General features: G+C 45.0%; 1 protein-coding gene and 1 pseudogene across 1 annotated transcript in view; one reads left to right on the plus strand and one right to left on the minus strand.

Annotated features, from left to right (window-relative positions):
- Swap70 (switching B cell complex subunit SWAP70) overlaps positions 1-24,262 on the plus strand; it is a 65,759-nt gene extending 41,497 nt beyond the window's left edge. The window contains exons 4-12 of the mRNA XM_031387846.1: positions 4,058-4,285; positions 5,805-5,951; positions 7,959-8,067; positions 10,003-10,184; positions 13,075-13,182; positions 14,547-14,713; positions 19,948-20,146; positions 21,355-21,451; positions 21,982-24,262. Coding sequence (XP_031243706.1) covers positions 4,058-4,285; positions 5,805-5,951; positions 7,959-8,067; positions 10,003-10,184; positions 13,075-13,182; positions 14,547-14,713; positions 19,948-20,146; positions 21,355-21,451; positions 21,982-22,088 — 1,344 coding nt within the window. The 3' untranslated portion in view covers positions 22,089-24,262. The remainder of the gene's footprint in view (positions 1-4,057; positions 4,286-5,804; positions 5,952-7,958; positions 8,068-10,002; positions 10,185-13,074; positions 13,183-14,546; positions 14,714-19,947; positions 20,147-21,354; positions 21,452-21,981) is intronic.
- LOC116102791 lies at positions 15,172-15,990 on the minus strand (annotated as a pseudogene).
- Positions 24,263-25,575: the final 1,313 nt, after the last annotated feature.

Raw genomic sequence — 25,575 nt, forward strand, 5'->3', positions numbered from 1 at the left:
TTTATCTTTTACACACACACACACACACACACACATACACACACATACACATTCCTTTGTTTGTTTGTTTGTTTGTCTGACACAGGATCTCTTTTCCTGGCTGGCCTAGAACTCACTCTGTAGACAAGGCTGGCCTTGAACTCACAGAGATCCACCTGCCTCTGCCTCCCGAGTGCTGGGTTAAAGGTGTGCTCCTGTTCCGCCACTCCTGCATAATTTTTATGTTTCTAGTAATCTATCTATCACAATGGTCACTTGTGTTTTAAGTTTATGGTTTTTGTTTTTTGAGACACTTGTGGCTATTCTTTTGTCTCCACCCCCAAGCACTGAGATCATAGATATGCTATACCATACCCAGTGAAGTCAAGTTTTTTTTTCTCTACTTCAGCCAATACTGTCTAACAGCAGCAGTTGTGTGAATAATGCATCCACAATATTCATTTGACTACTTTTTCCATTACTCAGAATGAATGTCAGGAATGTTAAATAAATATTTAAATTACATGGTAAAGTGAAGGTGTTTCTATCGGCACATTTGTAGAGAGATGGTGAGCCCCTTTGAGTTGGTTCCACATTTTTTTCTGGTGATATTCCTGGAAATGTGTGCCCATAAAGCATAAAGTATAGTTTTTACTAGTGTCATTTCCAAAGAACAAAACAGGATGTATCTGTCACACACTTATTTGGAAGAAGTGCCTTGCTGCAGTGAAAACTCAAACTTGAAATGTTTTAAAGAGATCTTAGGTGAGGTAAAATGTAGGTTGCTCCTTTAATGACAGAGAGAACTTTTGACAGAATAAAAATCCAAGCCAAAGACCTAGAAAAATCACATTCGGCTTGAAGTTTCTTCTTTGTTATTTTTAGTGAAATCTGCGTGGAAGGGGGAAGCAGGCTGCTTCCTGAGCTGACTGAGCTGGAGAATTGGCACAGGCTCTTCTGTAAAGCAGCCCTGGCACACACGTGACTCATTATTTAGCTCACTTGAATAGTGGAGTGAGAATGTGTCTCTTTGCCAGCACAGTCAAAAGGTCCTCCTGCTCCTTGGTTATAGTGTGTATGATTGTGTCCTCCTGCTCCTTGGTTATAGTGTGTATGATTGTGTCCTCCTGCTCCTGGGTATAGTGTGTATGATTGTGTCCTCCTGCTCCTGGGTATAGTGTGTATGATTGTGTCCTCCTGCTCCTTGGTTGTAGTGTGTATGATTGTGTCCTCCTGCTCCTTGGGTATAGTGTGTGTGATTGTGTCCTTCTGCTCCTTCCTTCCTTCCTTCCTTCCTTCCTTCCTTCCTTCCTTCCTTCCTTCCTTCCTTCCTTTCTTTTAAAAAAACTTGTTATTGATGGGGCAGTGGTGGTGCACGCCTTTAATCCCAGCACTTGGGAGGCAGAGGCAAGTGGATTTCTGAGTTCCAGGACAGCCAGGGCTATACAGAGAAACCCTGTCTGGAAAAACCAAAAAAGAAACAAAACGAAACAAAAACTTGTTATTTTGTTTTTAGCCTCTTTTTGACTTTAGTAATCTTGCCCATTATCCCTTTTCCTCTTCAGTGTCTGCTACTGCCTTTCACCTCCTTAGAAAGTGAGGGCCTAGGCAGCAGTGACAGCTCTTCACGCAGAGGAGAGAAGGGCCTGAGTGTACTTCTCTTCTGCTCAGAGCACTTGCTCACACTGCTCACCATTTTCAAGGCCTTGGTTAATTAATGTTTATGCCAAAGGAGCTTCTGTCACTAAACTTGTGATGGTTTTGAACTTGTGGTACTTAGTAAATGGAATTTCTTTCCATTTCCTGTTGCTCTTTATTAATTTACAAACAATATATAAAAAAGCATTATAATCACATATATACAAAGAATAAAAAAAGAAAAATGAACCCTAAGTCTTATCTGTAACTAAGTATTTTCTGTGTTTTTGACAAATGTTTGCCAGAAAGTCTGCATTTTCTGTTTTTGCAAGTGAAACCATGGGCCAGCTTAACTTTGCATTCTTTATTTTCATTCTTGGTAAATGTTTTCTCAAGTATAATTTCAAGTGTTTGTGTAATATGTCACCCAGTGTGGAGGGGAAGTGACATTGTTGGTGTGGCTGCTGGGTGGCTTTGTGCTGCCTGTTTTCTGTGTGTCTTCTTTTATCTCTCTTTGTGTAATGAATATTGTTACCCCCATTTCACAGATGAGAAGATTGGAGCTTAGCTTGTTCATTTTAGGCGTCAGCTGAGTCCTGCTGTACTTGAACTCTGGGGCACCTATGAAGAATTCAGAAAAGGGTGGGAAAGCAAAGGAGGATTAGAAAGTGGAACCCAGCACACTGAGTGCAGTGACACAGAAGAGGATGTAGGGAATGCAGCACCTACTGTAGGGTTGAAGCAGTATGAGTGAACCTGGGGTCCTGTTGAAGTGCAGCGTGGCCTACCGAGAGAGTATGAGGCTTGAAGCAAGCAGGTGGAGGAGGTCACATTTGTGAACCATCTAAAAAACAGTACTTTCTTTCTCCTGTGGGCTTTTATCTTTATTCTCTCTCCCTCTCTCTCTCTCTCTCTCTCTCTCCCCCTCCTTATTTATTACTTATTTATTGAGACAGAGTTTCACTCTGTAGCCCTGGCTGACCTGAAATAGATGTGCTTTAGACTCCCAAGTGCTGGGATTAAGTATGCCATGAAATCTAGCTAAATGTTTTTTTTTCCATTTCAACCTTATAGGAAGATAATATCTTTATAGGTTATATCTTGACCCAGCACAAACAAATATGTATACACAAAAACCTTGTAAAACTGTATCTGGCTCCATTGTGATAGAATATTTTCATTCCATCAACAAAAATCCTGGCTTAATTCATAGTGAAAATCACTGATCTCAGGAAAAATGTCAGCAGCTCTTTGTTACTGGTTAGTGGCGTGGGGTTTTGTGGGTGGTTTTGCATCAACTAAAGTCAGTAACAAGGGGAGGGGATCAGAGACGACAAGAGGTGGGGTAAATATTTGCCAAGTATATGATGTGCACGTATGGAATTGTCGTGGTCAGACCCATCAGTTTGCACTATGAATATGCTCAAGAAATATATATCAGATAGAAAGAAAACATTGGGAAGATAGAGATGAATGAGAATTATCATGCTGAGTTGTTAAGACAAGCAATGTCATTTTCTCATTAGGCACCACTACCTCTTCCTCCCCACCCTCCAATATTTTCCTACATAATGTCTGATGTTTCAGGATTTAGTAAGCCTTTCTGGCTCACACTAGAAATTCAATCAAATTTATAACATCATCCTGTTGGAAACAACAGGAAAGAGGTAACTGGTTTACATAGGAAATCTGTAGATTAGGGGATAACTTCTGCATTTGATTTAACACTAATGTTCAGTGAGATTTGTGTGCAGAGCTGGGCACTGGTTGCAAATGCTCCAGTAATCTAGTACAAGGGAGGTGAGGTCAGGAAAATCAGTTCAAGGTAAGTTTGAGGCCAGTCTGGACTATATGAGACCCTGCCTCATAATCAACAAATAAATCGAAACAGAAGGAAGAAAAGAGTAATGTTCTTGGTATATTGAAGTATTTAGCTAAAGAGAGTCATGAGATGCCAGTGGTTTGTGTGTAGTGTGTTTGTAGCTTTCCTTAGCCACATGTACATGCAAGTGTGAGCTGTTGAGGTTGATTTACCTACTGCACCAGCATTGGTGTTACATGTGTACAGCTTTCCCTAGCAATGGGAGTTTGTTTTTTAAAGAAGTAACTTTTTGGAAATATAAAGAATATTTTCTGAATTGAACCCAAGAGTATGAATAACACAAATGAATACCTATGTTAAAAATAGGAAATAAGTTCCAGGCCAGCCTGGTCTACAGAGTGAGTACCAGGACAGCCAGGGCTACACAGAGAAACCCTGTCTTAGAGGCTGGGGGATCTCTGTGTTCAAGGCCAGCCTGATCTACAGAGCAAGTTGGACAGCTAGGGCTACACAGAGAAACCTTGTCTCAAAAAAACCTAAAAATAATAATAATAATAATAATAATAATAATAATAATAATAATAATAATAATAATTTAAAAAATTTTTTCCCCTACAGATTGAATACCTGCTTAAGAAACTGACAGAAGCTATGGGAGGAGGTTGGCAACAAGAACAATTTGAACATTACAAAATAAACTTTGATGACAATAAAGATGGCCTTTCTGCTTGGGAACTTATTGAGCTAATTGGGAATGGACAGTTTAGCAAGGGCATGGATCGTCAGACGGTGTCTATGGCCATTAACGAGGTCTTCAATGAGCTTATTTTAGATGTATTGAAACAGGTAAGAGGGCCATAACACTATCTCTCTCATCTTTAGAATCTGATGTTTGAACCCAAATAGCTTCCTTCCCTCTCCATAAGTCACTTATACTCTTTAAATGATTTAGAACAAAAATAAAGTTTTCTATTTTCTCTGTTATTAGACTTTTAGGATTTGCCCCACCCTGCTGGGATATTGAGGATTAAACCAAGGTATTATGCACTCTTTGGCAAGTGCTTTACAGTTGAGCTATATCTCTAGTCCTAGGCTCTTTGAAGAATTACTCTCACAGTTTTGAAGTACAGTTAAGAATTGAGCACTTACTATTTTGAAGGGACTGTTCAGTCAAGTTTCCAAATGATTTTTAAAAAGCACCCTCATGTCATTTGTAGTCCTGTACCCACTAGTGTGGAAAGATGCCCATGGTGTGTGTTCAGTGGAAACAACAGGCCGTAGAACAGTGGGCTCCTGTAACACAACCCACAACGCATGACATATGACGCATGCGTAGAGATGTCTAGAGGGATGCTCACTGACAAACATTATCTAATGATCACCCCTGGAATGTGTGATTTTGGTGAATTTTACATAATTTTTTTTCTATATTTTTAGAAAGTACATGATTTTCCAATACTTTTATAGAAATAGAAAAATACCTTTACCTTTAGAAAGTGGTACTTTCATATAGCAAAGTTGTATTTATCTTAATGACTATTTCTTTTTTCCTCAGCACCCAACAGTGTCTGACATACATGTAGGAAACTAAACACTTACTAACTAGAACATCTGTTTGTCTTGAGATGGGCTCTCACCCTAGCTTTGGCTAGCCAAGGAACTCAATGTATAGACCAGGCTGGCCTCAGTCTGCCTGCTGGGATTAAGATGCACACCAGCTGCATATATATACATATATACATACACACACACACACACACACACACACACAGACACACAGACACACACGCCTTTCAAACATCTTACATTATTATATCAAATAATCTACTTTCGGTTTTCCATACTTAGCACTTTCCTTTTTTAGTAGGTGATTATTATTGTCTTTGTTCTTTTTTTCTATCAGTAAGCATTAGTTAAGGCTTAACTTCAATAGGGATCTGATATTACAAGGATATATGGTTATGTTTCTGTCCACATGCTTTTATGTCTCCATTTACTGTACATCCCAAACATTTCTGCTTACCTATATATATTTCAATAAATGTCTTAAAAGGTAAGACAATGTAGGAAAATTCACTATTTATTAATACCAAAGGTTCTGTTATCTGTATGTCACTTGCAGAGACTCTGAAATGTCTAAATTTACATGTAAACCTTTGTGTGTGGTCGTGTGGATTTCACTGGGGATCATGTCTCTGGATCACAGATTCTCAGAGACTCCAGTCCATTGTCCACACAGGTGAGAACCATTGAATATTTGCATATTTTGGACCAGGTGTCAGATTATAGAGTAAATAAGACAATCGAAAGATTGTCAGCTTTTACACATGAAAGCACACGTTACATTTGGTTTAATCTGTCACAGGGTTACATGATGAAGAAAGGCCACAAACGGAAAAACTGGACTGAGCGCTGGTTTGTATTAAAACCCAACATAATTTCCTACTATGTGAGCGAGGATCTGAAAGATAAGAAAGGAGACATCCTGTTGGATGAAAACTGCTGTGTGGAGGTGAGTGGGCGTGGCCTCTGCATGCTTGCCCTCTGCTGCCCTCTGCTGCCCTCTGCTGCCCTCTGCTGCCCCCTGCTGTCCACGGGCTTTCCCAGCCTCACTCTTACAGACTAAATTTTCAAATAATCCCCAAGTGGACATTTTCAAAATAAAGTATAGTCACTGTGACTTCTAAACTAAAATTAAAGACAGTTGACAAAATGTGTACCTAATATGAATATATTTTCTGCTATATATATATATATTTATGCTTTGAATAAAGTACAATATATATATTTATGCTTTGAATAAAGTATAAAGATTAAATCTGAGAGATTTGTATTTAAGGAATAATTGAGTAAACTCAAGTCATTAAAAAGGCAAAAAAAAAAAAAAAAAATGCCGGGCAGTGGTGGCACACGCCTTTAATCCCAGCACTTGGGAGGCAGAGGCGGGCGTTTTTCTGAGTTCGAGGCCAGCCTGGTCTACAGAGTGAGTTCAGGATAGCTGGGACTACATAGAGAAACTCTATCTTGAAAAACCGAAAAAAAAAAAGGCAAAAAAATGCAGTAAGATGATTATCAATAGACTAAAGATCTGGAGCTTTTAAAATAAAGCAAACGGAAGAAAATGGATCATTTTGGTAAGATAGGGTCTCATGTAGCTTGAAGTAACCATGTAATCCAGGATGGCCATGAATTCCTTATCTTTCCTGCCTCTTCTACCCCAGGGATTACAGGCATGTGCTACCACTCTTCATTTTATTTTATTTTAAAGACAGGATGTATTTATTTATGAGGACAGGCTCTCATCTAGTCTGAGTGGCTTTAATTTGCTGTAGCCTTGAACTCTTCATCCTTTTGCCTCTTTCTACACAGTACTAAGATTGCAAGTATGAGCCTCCGTGTCTGTCTTGAGTGATATATTTTATAGCTGTTAATTCTGTAACAATGTAAAGTACTCAAGAACATAAATTTTGTGGGGGCAAGGTGACACATATCTGTCATCCCAGCAATCAAGAAGCTGGAGGATTGCCTGTTCTACTTAGCCAGGGCTACATGGCGAGACATTGTGTCAAAAAATTTTACTTTTTGTTTTTTAGACTTGATTTGTATATTAACCACCACTAGTGTCTTGGTATTGTTGAATAACATTTAAAATATGGGAATTCACACTCAAACTATAGAAATGGTATAAAGCTATATTAATACTTTCTGGTTTGCTCATACTCTGCTAAACTGAGACCTACAGGATTTTCATAGGCTCTGCCATTTTACTCATAAAGATAGAGGTCAAGAACCACAGGGCACCAGCAGTTAACACCTCAGATGTAAGGAAAAGCCATAGCAATGAGAGGTCTCCTACAACCATTTTGTGGGTGTCCCCTTCTAGGGTTCCTACAGGGGACACACTCAATTGCTAGAGTCCAACCACTGTCCTCCCCGGGTGTTGTAGTTTGTCTTGTGTAGATGTCTCAGTAAGGGGTCACTGTAACACACGTGAGGCTGCCTGGGGACAGCATTAGTAATCAGACACTTGCACTCGCAGGTGCTTTTCACTGGCATTGAGTTTCAGTTAGATTTATATGTTAAGAAATTAATTGAAATACATAAGAAGAAAACTAAGCCAGGTGTGATGTGTGACACATACCTGTAATCCCAGCATTTAGGAGGCTGGGGCTGAAGGGTGGTGAGTTCAAGATCCTCCTAGTCTACGTTGTGAGACCCTGTCTCCATAAACAAAATGGTAGTTTCCTGCTGGTGGACTGCACTTCCCAGCTTCCTTGAGGACTATGGAAGTCATTTCCACCCAACAAGAGGCCACTTCCTATCTTCCTCTGGACGTTTTGGCATCCACATATGTGGGTGACAAGATGCCACCTTGCCATGAGTAAACTCAGTCCCACCTAAGGTCAGACCAGGTCCCTTTCTTCCCTCCTTTTCTCTCCCCTCAGCTGCTTTGTAAATAATCTAAAACAAACAAAAAGGAATAAAATTTTAAAGACCTAAATCATGGTTTCTGTTTTAGTCTCTGCCAGACAAAGATGGAAAGAAATGTCTTTTTCTGATAAAATGCTTTGAGAAGACCTTTGAAATCAGTGCCTCGGATAAGAAGAAGAAACAAGAGTGGATTCAGGGTAGGACATTTTTTATTATTTTCCACAACAGGGAGAAGAAGCTGGGCAGGGCACAGGTTTTTTAATCCTGGCATGTGGGAGGCAGACAGGGAGGGGCAGGAGCTCTATATATGGAGTGCCACGCCAACCTGTGCTTCTAGAGACCCTGATGGGGGAAAACAATAAACCAAAACCTCGAGTGCTCCAATTTCATGTTTTCAAACCTCGCCTAGACACTGGCACAGTTTGCTTCCTTATGTCGTGGCTATTGCCACATGTGAAAGAAAACCAAGGAAACACAAGTTCCCTTTTAAAAATTTTTTTGGCCAATTTATTTGCATTCTGACTTTGTGGAGACAAAACTCTGTTTTAGGTCTTACTGCTCTAACTCTTGAAAGCGTATGGAATTTTCCTTTAGGCACATGAAAAAATGTTAGCAAATGTTGAGAATTTGGTCATGCAAAGTCAGAAAAGAAATTTTTGGAGTGGTTTTGTAACTCAAGAAACTAGTAACTTGAGGAGAGAGCGTTGTGTTAGCATTTAAAAGGAAGTGGATGATGCAGCCTTACTCATTTGCTTAAAGTAGCTCAGAAGAGACACAAGAAACTGTTAGCATTGGTTGCTGGTGGGCAAGAAGCCCGGAGCCTGGAGGAAAGAGCAGGCAGAAGCCTTTCCTGAGTGCCTGCTCATGCTTCTTGAATTTGAATGATAGGTATTAGTTAACAAGACGTTACGTTTAAGTGGTTGAAACACCAAGAGCCAGGTGTGGTAGATCATGCCTGGGATCCCACCCCTCAAGGAGGCAGGGGCAGTAGATTGCTGTTGGTTCAAAGCCAGTCTGCACTAGGTTTCAGGCCAACTTTAGTTACAGAGTCAAATCAGAAAAAAGGGGCTAGAGAGATGGATGGCTCAGTGATTAAGAGCACTGGCTGCTCCTCTGAATGGCCAGCGTTCGACGTTCAGTACCTACCTGATGGTTCACAGTCATCCATAACTCCGGTCCCAGGGGATCTGACACTTTTCCTCTACCTTCTGGGGAATCAGATACACACATGGTGCACATACATACATGCAGGCAAACCACACACACACACACACACACACATATACACACACATATATACACACACATATACACATACATATGTATGTATATGAGAAATGAAATTTTATATGAAATGTAGTATATGTATGCAAACAGTGTTCATCTACAATATATGTGTCTTATAAAGTCCTTTGTGTGCTATGCTATATGTAGATTTTCAATAAATGGTGACCACTGTTGTGTGTATTTACATATAGGGAGGGAAGTGGTTTCATAGAGCTGAGGGCAGATCAGTGTAATAGACTGCACATCAGATGCTAAGAACTTTGATTCTCTGCCCTTAGTATGTCTTAATTTTATTCGACTTTTAAAAACTGTTGTTATGTGTATGTGTGCTCATGGTGTGTGTGTATGGGCATACATGCCACAGCTCATGTGTGGATCCCAAGGATTAAACTGGTCCAGGCTTTTTGCAGCTAGTGTCTTTACATAATGTGTTATCTTGCCTGTCCTTGTTTAGTATTTGGGGGAGTAGGAAAGGGTATGTGGTGGTATCAGCACTTGGAAACCAAAGATAGCAGGGGTGCCGAGGTTGAGGGCAGACAAAATCTAGTGAAGCTCTGTCTTAAAAAGTGTGTGTGTGTGTGTGTGTGTGTGTGTGTGTGTGTGTGTGTATGTATGCCCTATAGTATGTTTCCAGTGAAACGTGTGTGTGTCACAGGTGTGTAGCTGTAGACTTGGACTCAGAAAAGACTTTAATGCACTTTTTTCTCATATGGGAGCTGGAGAAGCTGATGACGCTCAGGCTGAGCCACTGCTCCCTGGCACCATCTCACCCTGACTGGTGTTATATATTATTCAAGTTTAGATATATAGATTATAATTCCTGTTCTTTCTCCTTTTCCTTAAAGCCATCCATTCCACTATCCATCTCTTGAAGCTGGGCAGCCCCCCACCACACAAGGAAGCCCGCCAGCGTCGGAAAGAACTCCGAAGGAAGCTGCTAGCCGAGCAGGAGGAGCTGGAGCGGCAGATGAAGGAACTCCAAGCTGCCAATGAAAACAAGCAACAGGAGCTGGAGAGCGTGAGGAAGGTAGGCGTAGGACAGAGCAAGGGAAACACTGCCCCATTTAGTACTCAAGCCACACACAGCCTGAGGAGTTTTGCTTCAAGCACACTAAGTTAGGAGCGGTTTGGTGAGCTGAGTTCCCAGGAAGTGTCCAGCCCCGGGGCTAGCAAGCTCTGTTTATAAGGGTAAAGCTCGGAGCTGTCCCACTTAGAGATGGTGCTAAAGGGCTTGAACCATTGCTATGTATGTTCACGTGTGCTCTGACAGCTCTGTGGGATACACACATAGAAGTAGAACCGAGAAGTAGAAGCTGAGCCAAATCCATGGGCAGGAAGGCTGGGCTGATGGAGAGCCACTGTCTTGGACAGTGCTCTTAGCTCTTGCTGCAGGAGGCTCGGCAGTTAACCTGCTGCTGCAGCCAGATATGGCGCATTTCAGCTTATGAACTGTATTTTGACTACTACTGGTCATGTGTTTCTGAGGGGAACTAACTTGCTGTGGTGTTTGCTGGAGGTCCTTATGTCTCGCTGCTCTCAGCGTCTCTGTGGTTTTACTGTGGTGTTCTGGCTGCTGCTGTCCTTGTTTTTAAGGCAGGGCCTCAGTATGCAACTCTGGCTGGCCTAAAGCTTGCTGTGTAGACCATGCTGGCCTCTAACCAGAGATCTGCTTGCCTCTGCCTGGGATTAAAGGTGAAGCCACCATGTCTGGCACTGTCTTTGTTTTTTACCTGTTTAGAGTTTATTGAATGTGGACCAAGGTTTTCCATTATGTTGGGTAAATTTTCAATGTATTTCTTCAAGTATTTTTTCCTCCCCTCTTATTTGTTCCATATACTGAATATTGTGTATAACAGTGACCAGATTCTCTGATGCTTTTTGTTTTTCTTGTTTCTCTGTCCTTCTGACTCTATGATTTCTGTGTATCTCTTTAGTAGCCCAAATAGATTGTTGAGCCCCTCTAGTTGATTGTTTTTTGAAATAAGATCTTGTAGCCCTGGCTAGCCTTCAGCTCTCCACGTAGGGACATTGGCTTTGAACTTCTGATCTTCCTGCTTCCAGCTTCCAAGTTCAGGAATCATAGGTGTGCTCCAGCATACCACATCCTGGCTTCCTGATGCTGTGCACGCTGTCCTCTAGAGGACTTTTGTGTCAGTTCTTGAACATTACAGTTCCACAGCCTCCATTTGGATCTTTTAAATTAACCTCTTCATTGATATGCTTTCTCCACTTGTTATTCCTTCCATTCTGTCTTCAACTGTGACTTCCTGTCATTCTCTATAGTATATTTACTGGAATGGCTTTGTAGATACGCTCCTGGGCTGCTTCAAAGGCTGTGCCTGCTGACTGTTTTCTTATGTAGGGGTCACACTTTCCGGTTTCTCATACTGTTTTTTTTTAGTTGAAAACTGGATGTTTTAGAAGATAAGGTGGTGTGGGAACTATGGCTGCTGATCCTGACAGCCGTACCCAAAGCTTGTCATTGTGTGGTTATTTATTTAGTGACTTGGCTGGACTACTTCCTGGACCCTTGAGGCCTTCAGTCTGGTCCTCAGGGCAGCAAGCTGGGGTGTGTGCAGCCACAGTCACCTGGAATGACCCTCCTCACAGCTCTGCTCCCCCTTGTATACTTTGGTTCCTGCCACCCCTGACTGATGCTGGATGTTTGATATGTTTTCTGCAGGGCCTAGGAATGAAGCAACCTCACAGACTGAGGTTAAGTTCAGACCCTTAAGGCCAGTCTTAAGAGGGCTCGGCCTAGCCAGACCTTCCTGTGTCTCTCAGACTCAACTCATCTGGCTGGTTTGCTTCCCAGTGGGACTGCTCTTAATCACTGCCCAAATCTTGTTGGTACGCCGCACATACCAAAGTTATGTTTGGTGAGAGCTGCGGAGCCTGCTTTTCTCCTTGAGCAAAACTTCCCTGGAAGGCTGGGTGTGTGTGATGGCTAGGACCTATAACCCCAGCACTTGGAAGGCTGAAGCAGGAGGATTGCAAGTTTGTATGAGCTTGGGTGGAGACAGCAGCACATACTTGGGGCCATCCACAGCCCTGCTTTAAGAGCAGAGGGCACAGCCTGCTGTCACTTCTGTTTCCTACCTCCCCTTGTGGACCGTTTGCCCAAGTGAGTTGAGACCAGGGTGATCAGACCTGGCTTCTCTGCCTACCAGCCTTGACCCCAGTAAAAACCCAGCAGCTGCTCCTCCCTTACTGTAGCCTGGGCTGTGAGCAGAGGACAGAGGGCGCCCTTGTCTCAGCTTTCCTCTGCCAGGAGTGGTACTTCCTTCTTGCTTGGGGGAGGGGGGGCAGTGCTGGAATGCCAGACTTTTTGTGCTCTAAGACTCAGTTGATTATCTTTTGTTTCTGTTTTGCTTTCTGTGTATCTGTTTCTTTATGTTTTACTGTTTGTCCTTTTTCTGGTGGATGGGATCAACTTTTAGGGCCTTGTGCGATCTAGGCAAGCACTCTACTGGCCAGCCACAGCCTCAACTCCTAAGTTTTCCTAGATGGATGTACACTAGGATAGTCTGCAAGCTTTAATGTGCTTTGTTTTTTTAAAGCAGTTGTTCTTGGAGGGGGTTGAGGAAGCTCCCTGTATCACCCACTTGGAAGCTGAGCTCTGGTAACAGTGTGGTAGGAGACAGCACTGTATCGAAAGCTCCAGAACTAGGCCAAACTGTGTGAGCATGGTTGCAAATGCTTATGATTCAGTGGTCTGCTCAGATTCTTTGTGTACAAGGTTTAGAATCAAGTCGTTCATACCTGATTTGTTTTATATGCTGGCGAGGCAGACTGGTCTCACAGCTTTTATTTAATTTTTATTGAATGTATGGTTTTATTATATGCTTAAGCAAGGCTTTCTCTTCCTCTGTAACAATTTTGCTTTCCTGGGGATGGGTTTCTGACTGACTGATTAGAAACTGGAGGAAGCAGCGTCTCGTGCCGCAGACGAGGAAAAGAAACGCCTGCAGACTCAGGTAGAGCTACAGACCAGGTTCAGCACGGAGCTGGAGCGGGAGAAGCTGGTAAGTCTGAGAACCGCCCAGGAAGGCCTGGCTGCTACCTCATCCTGGCTTTGCTGTGCCTTGTGGTGGCTAATGGGGAAGCTGTGTGCTTGTTTGTGTGTTATCCTTTATTAAGCATCTTCTGTGTACCAGAGAGGTAGAGGAAAAGGATGGACGCCTTGTGTTCCACACTCCTAAGCAGAATTGTATGCAGTGGGGTGATAAATGTTTAGTTAGTATGGTCATATGTCTTCATTTGCTTTGAGGTGTCCCTGTCATCCTGAGGCAACCAGGATCTTTTTTTCATTCTCAAGAGGCTTGTGGTATGGACAGTGGCTACCTGTGCAAGAGTAAGCCTAGACCCACAGCATTTCTCCTCCGTAATGAGCAAAGTGAACACAGACCTCTGAGCTCTGGTTGCTGTTCTAACCATGCCAAGGTCCAGTTGCTCTGTGGAGCCACGTCTTTCACAGAGTGCTGCTATGCTGAGCCCTGTGCCTGAACATGGTCTGGTGTTGCCGTTAGTCACTTGCTTAGGGGCGAGATCCCTGTTTGTGTTCAGGAAGGTGCCTGTGATGTATTTGAAGATGTGCGGCTGCCCTCCCTCCCTGCTGTGTCTCTCTAAGCACTAGTATGACTGTAATTGGTGTGTGCTCCCTGCACAGGCCATTCTGTGAGCTATCAGGATCCTCATGAGAACACAGGGAGCTTGTGTTGGTGACATAATTGATAAACTGCCAAGAAGTACACCAGCATGTCTGACAGTATATGCATCAGGGTACTGGCCATGGAACCCCATGATTCAGACATGCGAAGGAAACGCTACCAGTAAGCTGTACCCCAGCCCTGTCTTTATGTTTTTTAAAACAGGGATTAAATCCTCTTCAATCCAGAGGAGAAAGCCATGCACTTGTTAAGTATACAGGTGCCCCAGGGATGGGGAAGGAAGTACAGGCAGTAGGACCTGCAGCTCACAGGCTGCTCTGCCTGGGCAAAGGCTCACTCTTTCTTAAGATTTGGAAAAGAGGAATTTGGCTTTAAAATAGAAAAGAATTTAAAGAGAAATGACACCTTTTTTTTTCTTTTCTTTTTTTTTTTTAATTTTTTTATTTTTTGTTTTTTATTTATTTATTTATTTATTTTGTTTATTTTTTATCCTTTTACCTTTTTTTTCTTTACCTGAATAAAAATACAGAGTAGAAAGGGTAGCACACGCAGAACGGGAGTGTGGCATTGGGGTTGCAGTTTGTTTTCTTGGACTCCTAGTGTGGATGCTGTGTGGATGCTCCCATTCCCTACACTCTTAGCTGAAGGGCAGAGGAGCGGTGCCTTGGGGACGAAGTCACCCCAGTTTACGCAAGACCACTATCCTCTCATCCCTCCAGATCAGACAGCAGATGGAGGAGCAGGTTGCCCAGAAGTCCTCCGAACTGGAGCAGTATCTGCAGCGCGTTCGGGAGCTGGAAGACATGTACCTAAAACTGCAGGAGGCACTTGAGGACGAGAGGCAGGCCCGGCAGGATGAGGAGACTGTGCGCAAGCTTCAGGCCAGGTGCGGATCAGTTTGTGCAGCCCTCTCTCTCGGGGCTTTGCTCACTCAGGATTCTAACACTGTAAGAGAAGGAGCCTGAGCCACATGCTGTCTAGCCTGGGAGACCCTGCACATTGGGCTGGCAGGTGTGTTTCTTTTGATCCTGGGGTCTAAGGGCCTTGTACCGAGAGCAGTCTGGTGGCCATGTTTGTCGGGATTCCCTTCATTCTATTCCAAATTGTCTATCAGCCAGGTCAGCTTTAATGGAAACATGAGTTTGACCTGAGTGGCCCTTGCTACAGAGGCAGGACTACCTTGGGCCAGGCTGCAGCAGAGCTTTGGTGGATGGGAAGGGAATAGGTACTCTCTGTTTGGTAGTGTGGGATTGGCACCATTTCTTCAATAGCTATTACATGTAATCCAAGTTTTAAAGTTTTTTTTTTTTTAACTTTGTAATTATATTTATGTACAGAAAACTTAGTGTACATTTAACCCAATTTAGTGGCCAGTTCTTTAGCCTTTGCCTTTTCCAGCTTGGCAATTTGAGCCACAGACTTAGGACCCAGGACGTTGCCTCCCCAGTGGCGACGGATCTCGTCGTATCTGTCATTATAATTGGTCCTAATAGCTTCCACCAGCTTAGCCAGAGCACCCTTGTCTTCCGAGTTAACCTGTGTGAAGGCAACAGTGGTGCACGTCTTCCTGCGGACCAGGCGCCCCAGCCTAGCCTTTCCCTTGATGATGCAGTAGGGCACCTCCATCTTTTGACATAGGGCTGGCAGGAAAACCACCAGCTCAATGGGGTCTACATCATGGGCAATCACCACCAGTTGAGCCTTCTTATTTTCCACCAAGGTGGTAACTGTATTGACTTCTGCTCGGAGGACGGATGGTCTCTTAGTTGGGACGTCCCCTTTGCCAGCAGCTTTCTTCTCAGCCCGGGCCAGTAGCCTTTGCTTCTTATCTTGCTTTGTCTCTGGCCTGTACTTGTTGGCAAGCTTAAGCAGCTGAGTTGCTGTTTGCTTGTTCAGGGCCTGGGTGAACTGGTTAATGGCAGGAGGTACTTTGAGACGCTTATAGAGGATGGCTCTTTGCCGCGGCAGCCTGATGTAGCGAGGCCATTTGACAAAGCGTGTTAGATCTCTTTTGGGCTGGATGTCCTGCCCAGTGCCGAAGTTCTTGGGCCTCTTCTCAAACAAAGGATTGACCACCTTCTTGGCCTCCTGTTTCTTGACGATGGCGGGGGCTGGGGCCACCTTCTTCCCCTTCGCCTTCTTTCCTTTGGGCATCTTGCTCGGCTGGTGGAGAGAGACAGTTTTAAAGTTTTGAAACTAGATTTCCCCTAACCCCCAAACTTTTAAATTCCAGTTTACAATTTATGATACTTATATTCTCAAAGAAAATTTTTGATTTGAGTTTTTTTTTCCTTTTTGACTGCATGTACATCTGTGTGAGGGTATTAGAAGCCCTGGAACTAGAGTTACAGGCAGGTATGAGCTGCCATGTGAGTGCTGGGAATTGAACCCAGATTGTCTGGAAGAGCAGCCTGTGCTAACCACTGAGCCATCTCACCAGCCCCTGCTTTGGGTCTTTGTAACATCAGGGAGGAGAGGATCCCAGAGGGATGAGAGGATCCCAGAGGGATGAGGAACTGTCCTGGTTTAATCCCGTTTACTTCTTCATGAGGCCTTATGAGAGGCAGTACAGATGTACCTGAGCCTTGAGCTGTAGCACCCTACCCCATGTTGGGGAGCAGTTAGAAGGTAAGGTAGTAGAATTTATACAGCTGCCAATCCTCATGTGAGAAGCAAAAGATGCTGCTTAAACCTGGAATGGCTCAGCAGATAAAAGGTGCTCGATGTGGTGCAAGACTGATATCCCTAGTTCTATCGCTGCCACCCATATAAGGAGGAAGGAGGAAATTGACTCACGGGGTTGCCCTCTGACCTCCACACGCATGCCATAGCACACACACCGCACACATATACATGATAATAATTTTAAAATATTAAACATGGAAAATAAACTGGAAAAGGAGTCTCTATTAGTTGTATACTTTGCCAAAAGTGATGGGGCTGGTGAGATGGCTCAGGGGCAAAGGTCACGCTTCATGAGCTGAATTTGATCCACATAATGGAAGGAGAGAACCAACCTGTCTAATCTCCACAAGTGCACCTCAGCATGCAGCCACACCCAAACAAACGTAACTAAAATGCATCAAATTATCATTTAGAAAAAACCGATTTGGGGTCATCAAGGTGACTCAGTGGGTAAAGCCGCTTGCTGCATAAACCTGGCAACCAGGTCCAATCCATGGAACCCACAGGAAGGTAGAAGGAGAGAAGCCACTCCACAGGGTTGCCTTCTGCCCTAGCCAGCTACTTGGATCCGCCAGTGTCGCTGTTGACAGTGGCATTAGCAGGTCATTCAGGAGAAGGTGCAAATCCCATGTCACTTCCAGAGAGTGCCACTAGACACTAGACATATTTTGAACCACAGATTTATTTTTGCTGGGAGTTTCTAGACTACTCCTATACACAGGCTCGGTGGGGGAGGGATGCTGCGTTGCAGTAGTCTTGAGGGAAATTGGATATAACGGCAGAGATTAAAGTCTCAGAAGACCAGGTAGCTCAGAGGTTTGCTGAAGTATCAGCTCCTGTGTGTGGGGTAGACGATGCTTTCTGCAGTGGTGGCTTTTCTCTCGGTTTGATAATGATGAAAGCAACTAGGGGAAGGAGGGGTTTACTTCAGCCTGCAGGAAGGCAGCCTGCGGTTCCAGAGGGGAGCCTGTAATTGCTGGGAAGGCATGGCAAGAGCAGGAAGTGGCTCAGCACATCGCCATCTGTGAGAGGAACAGGAAATGAGGTGAGGCTTACAAAGCCTGCACTCTGCGACACAGAGGAGTGGAAATGGGCTAGAAGGGTCAGCTGAAAGGCCACATGGATCTGTAAGTTGTTATGTCACCAAACTAAAGTTGATTTTTATTTTTAAGACAGAATCTCACTATGTGGCCCCAGATGGCCTAGAACTAGCTCTGTAGACCAGGTCCACCTGCCTCTGACTCCTGAGTGATGGGATTAAAGGTGCGCACCTCCACTGCGCAGCTTATTGTCACTGTTTTTTGAGAAAGGCTGTCCTCAGGAGGAAAATGCTATGTAGTTGAGGATGACCTTGAACTCCTGATCTTCATGCCTCCACCTCCATCCATATTGCTGGTTACAGACATGTACCACACCTGTTACTGGCATTGAACCCAGAGCTTTGTTCAAGATGGACAAGCACTTTTCCACCTGAGCTACACCGAAGGCCCAGGGAATAGCTTTTGGATGCCTGCAAGAGTCCACATTGTACCTGATGTGGTAGTGTGCTGCCACTCTGCCAGCTGCTGGGATGGCTTTCATGTGTTTGAAGGCAGCCAGGGCCCAGGTTCTTAAGCGAGGTGTGGGTACTTAATTCTCATGGTGCTTGAGTTTAAAGTATTTTACTATGTCAAACTTTTAGTTTTCTATCCATAAAATAATGGTGATTGTCAGTTTCAGAACTGTGAGGATGTAGTTTAGATGTAGCAAGTATAGTGTTTAGCATGACAGCATATTGCTTTCTATTCTTTTATCTCATTCATGGATGGGGAAGATACATCATGTACAGAATTAAGAAGGATGTTGAATGATAGCTTTAGGCCAAGAGAATATCAGAAAAACAAGTCGAGGGACTAGAGATGGCTCAGCAGCTAAGAGTACTTGCTGCTTTTGTGGAAGGCTAGGGTCCCGGTATCCATATGGCAGGTCACAACTGATTCTCCTGCCTTAGCCTCCTGAGTGGCTAGGAGGACAGGCGTGTGCACGCACTTGGCTTATTCCTTCTCTATAAAGGAGGGACGCCTAGGCACAGGAAAGGCGGAAGTGCTGAAGTCTTTAGTCAGAGGTCATTTGCAAACCTCAGAAACCAACTTGGATGAGGGAAGGCAAGAAGATGATTTATGGCACCGCTCTTAACTAGTTCTCCAGTTCCATGGAGGGCAGGAGGCCTGGCCTTGAACAGTGGCAGGAACCAAGGGATATGGGCCTAGGAAGGATGCCCCAGACACAGGTACTGAGTGTCAGCACTGCCATTGTCCCTGCCACCAGTAAGAGAAATTACCCATTGTCTCTGGTTCTGTGCCAGCTGCTTTTGAGTCAGGTTTCCAGGAGAACAATTGCTTTATCAAGCTCAGTTCTTGTTCCACTATGCTCTGCTGCCAAGGGCAGGCAGCAAGCTCTGTAAGGTGGTGTCTGTACTGGGAGATGGGGCTGCATGAGGCAGCCTAGCGCCCTGAAAGCCTGCTCTCTCTCTGTACTTGAGCACTCTCACTTACTGTAGAAGAGCAGTGGGAAAGGACACAGATGCATAACGGATAGCTATGAATGAGGAGTGTGTGTCAGGCCTGTCTGCAGTGCTGGGTTCAGTGGTGGAGACTTCCAAGGAGCTCAGGTGTGTCTCCAGCGGGATTTGGAGTCTGGAAGGGATGGTGTGGTCCTTGTCTCTTTCCTTGCTGCTGCTGTAGAAAGCAGATGCTGCAGGGGGCAGTGGCTGCCCTGCCAGATGACTTGACTCTGTGGCTCCTTGTTAGACTGTGCCTTGACACTGTTGGCATTTGACCACACTATCTGCATCTTGAGTGCAGGTTTGGGCGGTGTGTTGGTTTATTTATTTAAACACAAACGCAGTTGGCTAATTCAAGCCAGCTTGTTATTGTGGCTAACACTTTGGTATCACACACCTGCATTGAAGTCCATTGTGTTCTCTGCAGTGCACTTCATCTGTGACGAGGGACTAGTACCTCCCAGATTGTTGGTAATAGGTCTTTATTAGATGAGTAAATGTTTTAGTGTTGTAGCAACTAGGCAAGTTGCAGAGCTTGGCTCCAGCACCAGGCAGCTGGATGACTTAAGCTCTGGGCCTTACTTCTTCATCTCCGATGTGACTACTAATTGCGCTTATGTGAACTCTGTGAAGCAGTTAAGAAAACACACTGGACTCTGTTCTTGGCATACACTTGCCGCTGTCTAAATGCTAGTTTCCTTTTTCCTTCATGTAAGATTGAGGAGCCGGACATGTGGGCTCCTCACAGGCTTTGTGATAGACACTGCTTAGCTCCCAGTCTCCTTTAAGATGGGAGGCTTTAGATGACTGAGAAAATGTCTTCTCTGAAATGCTTGCTCATCTTGGTCAGGGTCCCCAGCAGGGTGTGACCCCGAGTGTCCTCTGTGTTACAGATTGCTGGAGGAAGAGTCTTCTAAGAGGGCAGAGCTGGAAAAGTGGCACCTGGCACAGCAGCAGGCCATTCAGACAACAGAGGCGGAGAAGCAGGAGCTGGAACAGCAGCGCGTCATGAAGGAGCAGGCTCTGCAGGAGGCCATGGCACAGCTGGAACAGCTGGAGTTGGAGCGGAAGCAGGCCCTGGAGCAGTATGAGGTAGCTGGACTTAGCCCTGACACACCTGTAACTGGCACCTTAGATCAGCTGGGGTAGGGGCGGGGCTCTGCACCTACCCCTGCAGAAACCAATGTAAACGAACTCCAGCATTCACTTGCCAGAATCCTGCTTAGCAAAGAGAAGAAAGAAGAAGTTTTATTTTGTTTTCTACAGAGGATGAGGTGTCTGTCCACTCGGGGACCATGCAGGAATGTGAGTGGGGAAGTACAGTTGCATGCTGTGACAGAGGGTCCCCAAGCTGTAGAATGGACTCCAAGAACACAGGGATAGCCTGCAGGCGTAGGCAGTACCCATTGCCCCACCCTGAGGTTGAGCACCCAGGGAGGTCACTTGCTCCCAGCCCCTCACTCAGACCTCATTGGAGGGGCCCATGGTGGCAGAGAGGTGCCTGACATTCGAGTCCTGAGGAAGTCACTGGGAAGCTCTTCCTCAACACCAATGTCTTACTGTTCTGTTCCTATGACAAAACACTGTGGCCAGGGCAACTTATAAAAAGCACTCAATTGGACTTCTGGTTTTAGTGGATAGAGTCCATGATGGGGGAGTGAAAGCAGAGGCAGGGACAGCTGAGCACCCACACCTTCTGAAAGTACAAGGCAGAGAAACACTGGAATAGCTTGAGTCTTTTGAAACCTCAGAGTCCGGCCCAGTGACACAGCTCCTCCAACAAAGTCACTCTCTTAATCCTTCCCTAATAGCTCCACTAACTGGGGACCAAGCATTCAAACATATGAGCCTACTAGGGCTACTCAGTCAAGCCACCGTGGCTATGGCTGTCCTGAGTGTGTGCCAGCAGGACAGCCCTTCCTTCTCATGTCCTTCAGAACCTGTGACTATGACTATTGAAGCTAGTACTGGCAGCTTTCGTGAGAGAGCTGAGCTAGCAACAAGACAGGTCTGGGAAGGGCAGGTGTGGGGCAGAGGCAGAAAGCTGACACATAGGGCCTACTGTCACATGCATGAGGTGAGAAGAGCCTTGGAATCACATGGCTTGGCCTCCAGCCCTGCTTCCTCCACCTTGGGCAGATGCCTTCGCTCTCTGAGCCTGAGTTTTTTTCTAATGTGCAATGGGTAACAATAGCTCCTCCTCCTTACAGTGATTCTGGTCATTTAATGAGGGAATCCACGGGTATACAGTAGGTGCCAGTCCATGCCACTTAGTTCTTAAACTGCCACTTTTGTCCTAGGGAGTTAAAAAGAAGCTAGAGATGGCAACAAATATGACCAAGAGCTGGAAGGACAAAGTGGCCCATCATGAGGGATTGATACGATTGATAGAACCAGGTAATATTTTTATATATATAGTTATCTATTTTAATTTGTTTTCTGTTGTATTTATGCAATTGAATTTATGTGAACAAACAACTTTCTTAGGGGCACAAAGCCCTTGCTTCTATACATAGCACACATAAAACTGGGGGTAGGGGCGGCTACCTGTACTGAAGTGTGAACTCATCCTTGAGATGGCTCAAGGGTTAAAGCATTATGTAGGCCTGATGGCTTAAGTTCAAGTCCTCAGAACCCTTACCAATACCTGGATAGGGAAATGTACATTTGCAATCCCATGGCTCCTACAGGGAGATGGGGGCAGAGAGCCACCCCGAAGCCAAGATGCTTCTGTGAATTTCTCTTGAGAAGCTTGTCCTCCTTAGTAAGTGCTCCCAGGTGGCCCCCCTGCATGCCTCATGCCACTCTTTTGGCTGGTGGACTTTTTGGGTATTCCCCAAAGAAGAAGTAAGAGCGTTGTACCCTGATGCGATGACAGGTGTGAAGAGAGCCAGCCTTCCTTCATTGAAAGTATGCTTGTCACTTAGGTCCCAAGAACCCTCACCTGATCACCAACTGGGGACCTGCAGCATTCACGCAGGCAGAGCTCGAGGAGAGAGAGAAGAGCTGGAAAGAGAAGAAAACCACAGAGTGACAGCTGTCCCAGCGGCCACCCAGTCAGTCACATCAGTGAGGAGTCAAGAGCTTCGTACCTGGGACAAGGACACTGGCTTTGCTGCTTCTAGTCTTCCCTCAGGGTTCCAGCAGGGTCCATGTGCTGAGGACGCCATATTTACCTTCTAGCCATGTCTCAGCTCTCTGAGGCGAGAACATAGGCACGGGTGTGGCTGGGGCCACCTTCACTGTCGCCTTCTGCAGCGCTTGCAGCCCCTGGTCTCAGCCCCCCTGGGATGGGAGGTCAGCTGCCTCCTCAGGCAGCACAGTCCCTCTGCTGATTGGCTGGTCAGCTGGCCTTTTCGTGTCAGGTGGCATGGCAAGCCTTTGTTGTTGGTGCTCTGATGGATAAGTCTCCAGTCACTGCCCTTGTGGATGGGATCTGGTTGGTGACGATTCCCAGCTTCAGCTTCCCTCCCTGACCATCACACACTTGGCATGCTTCATTTGCATTTTCTTTCCCCTCACCTCAAAGCAAAACATTTCCTGGCCCAGTGTCTCAACTTAGTTCTTTGGGTATTCTGTCCCTGGCTGATGCTAGTCTGTTGAAATCAATGGTGACTGGATAGTTTGGGGGGTTATATGGGCACAGTGGAAGCTGACAGAATGTGGGCTGGTAAGATGTAAAGTGTCACAGGATAATGGCAAGCCTTGTGGCTTTCAGAAGGACTATGTCTCTCTGCCTTTCCCTCCAAGGATGACACAGGTCACAGTTTCTGTGCCTCTTGTTTGAGGAATATTTTCAGCTCTAATCTGGTCTGAGACTGAGAATGTTGTTTAGGAAAGGAAGTCTTACCACACTAGTCGGACTCTGTAACAAGCAGTAACTCCATGGACAGCCAGGATGCTTTACATTATAAACAGGAAGGTGATCTGTGTGTTACAGAAAAGGTGGAATTCAGTAGCAGAGCAGGGAACCCTGAGTGTCCTGGTCCAGCCTGGTCTCAGAGCAGAAAGGAGGCCATTCCAGACATCTGCAAGTCTAGAGATAGATTCCAGTGTTCCTAGCATCTACATGACGACTGGATAGAATTCCATTAGTCTCTACCTTTTATGACTGGAAAACATTTGTCAATGGAAGTCTTACCAATTCTTAAGAGTTTGGGCTGCTTAATAAAAGTAATTTTATTTAATGTTTATAGTTGCCTTCATACAGTCTAGGTTTGTATGCAAAGTATCACTGTGTCATGAACATTCTTATTTAGCAGATAACTTGGGTGTAGGTTTGGGCCTGGCCGTTTACCCATCATGTTTCCTTATCAGTACTGCTGGGAATCAGACCCAGGGGACCAGAGTCTCCCCTATGGCTTGATGATGTCTCCTAGAGACCTCAGTGTCCCTGGAGAGAAGAGGAAAAGTAACTCCAAGAAGGTACTGACCGGTGTTGAAATGTCTGGACGGAAGCGGGGGCCTGGGGGCTCAGGGGAGACTATGGTAAAGGGATTGTGGTGTCCAGACTGGCAGAGCCTCCCTCCTTAAACCTGGACTGTCTTACAGCACAGCCAGAGGCATGGCCCGCAGCTGCCACGGCCCTCCTTGTCTGGTCTGTGGGCCTGAGCACTGCATGCTCCCTCCTGCAGTGCTGTATGGGCTGTGCAGAAGTGTCTACAGTCTGTAGTGTTTGTTACTGCTTGCCACACCGCCTTCAGAAGCACTGTGTCTGGGAAGTGAAAGTCCTTCCCAGAAGGAAGACCGCACAGATGGGAACTGTGCGGCTCCCATTTGGGCTGATGCTCTGATGACCGTGGGCTCTCCTGACACTCCAGGCACTCTCAGCTCAGTGCCTATAGACCTTGCCTCATCTCTGTAATAACTGTAGGAAACTTCGGGAGTGTCTGTCTATGTGTTCATTGTAATTAGCCCTTTCCTCCAATGAGAGATGAGATTATCTGCAGGAATTATGAATGAAAAGCATTTGAAAATGTTTTGGGATCTACTATATTGAAAATAAACAAAATATTTATAATTTTAAAGCATTCTTATATGCACGTTGTACAATGTAATATGCTCTACTTTCTTCTTTTTTTTGCTAATTTTTCTAAGATATTAAAATGTTTGGTTTCTATTTTTTAGTACAGTGGACTCAATAACAAAATTCAACATACCAGATTATCATACATTTTAAACCAGTCTAATAAAACAGAGTAAAGTGTGTGCATGCGTGCGTGCCTGCATGTGTGTTTTTGCTAACCTTCATTTTCATGCAGTCATGTGGACGTGGTTTAGGGATACTCCTGAAAACACTGGGTTTGGGAGTTAAGACCTCAAGAGGTTAGCTGTGACCTCATGTTGGGTGTGTGAGTCACAGCTGTGGGAGCCTTGGTGGATGTGTCAGCTCAGGAACCTACAGAACCGACTTCTTTTCATTGTTGCTCTTACCTCTGAAGCCTTTCCCTCTTGTCTCTGTTTTCTCAAACTTTTTTTTTTTTATTATGTCTTTGGGTGTTTCTTTCACTAGAATAAATATTGTGGTTTTCTATTTGATTTTACATGGTCACTGAGATTAAAACTCTTACTGTGGATGAAGCAGTCCCTTGTTCTAGCTTGACTGTGTACTGGCAAGCTGGTCTTCCCTCATGGAGGAGGGCAGGGAGAGGTAGGTGTTTGTCAAACTATCCTTTCTCTATTGCAGTGCTCTCAAGTAGAGACACTTGTTCCTGAGGGGACACTTGGCAATGTCTGGAAACATTTGTGGTTTTCATAACTGGAAGGAGTGTGCTGGCTGTAGTGGGTGCCTTGCATCACCCCCGCTTGGGGGGTGGGGGGTGCCTTGCATCATCCCCGCTTGGGGCGTGGGGGGGTAGTTGCTGTTAATTCCTGTTAAGCCTCATTGACCCTTCTGAGGTTTCCGAGTCCTTGGTCTTGGGTAGTGGGCACATTTGTGGTGGACACTAAATTCCAACCCTAGTCTAGACTCGGCCTCCTTGTCCAGTTTCTACTACAGCAGATATGGTTTGGTTTCTATTTTTTAGTACAGTGGACTCAATAACAAAATTCAACATACCAGATTATCATACATTTTAAACCTTTCTCTATGTCTGCCTCCTTCCCTAGAGGGCCAGAGAGATTGTTATTCTAGCTAGCTACCCTCTCTCTGACAGATACCACGTCCCCATTTGAAGTCCCAATTTTCCCCCAAACACATACCAGTAGCCTAAAGTGGGTTTCTGAAGGTGGTATCCATGGGCCTCCCTTTCTGTGTTTCCTCTCTGCTCCTTAGCCAGGAGCACCCCAGGCACAGGGTCCATCACAGATTGCTTTCAGACTGGCTGCCACCTCTGTGTTCACCCTCAAAGTCTGTCCAATGGGAGTTAGGCTGTCCTAGGCTGCCAGAGCAGCCGTTTTGTATCTGGGCTTAGAGTTGAGTGTCCACCACAAACATGCCTACTACCTAAGACCAGTGAGTTGGAAGCCTCAGAAGGGTCAGCAAGACTTACCAGGAACTGACAGCACTCTCCTCCAAGCGA

Source organism: Mastomys coucha, unplaced genomic scaffold, assembly GCF_008632895.1.
Source record: "Mastomys coucha isolate ucsf_1 unplaced genomic scaffold, UCSF_Mcou_1 pScaffold21, whole genome shotgun sequence".
Taxonomy (NCBI): Eukaryota; Metazoa; Chordata; class Mammalia; order Rodentia; family Muridae; genus Mastomys; species Mastomys coucha.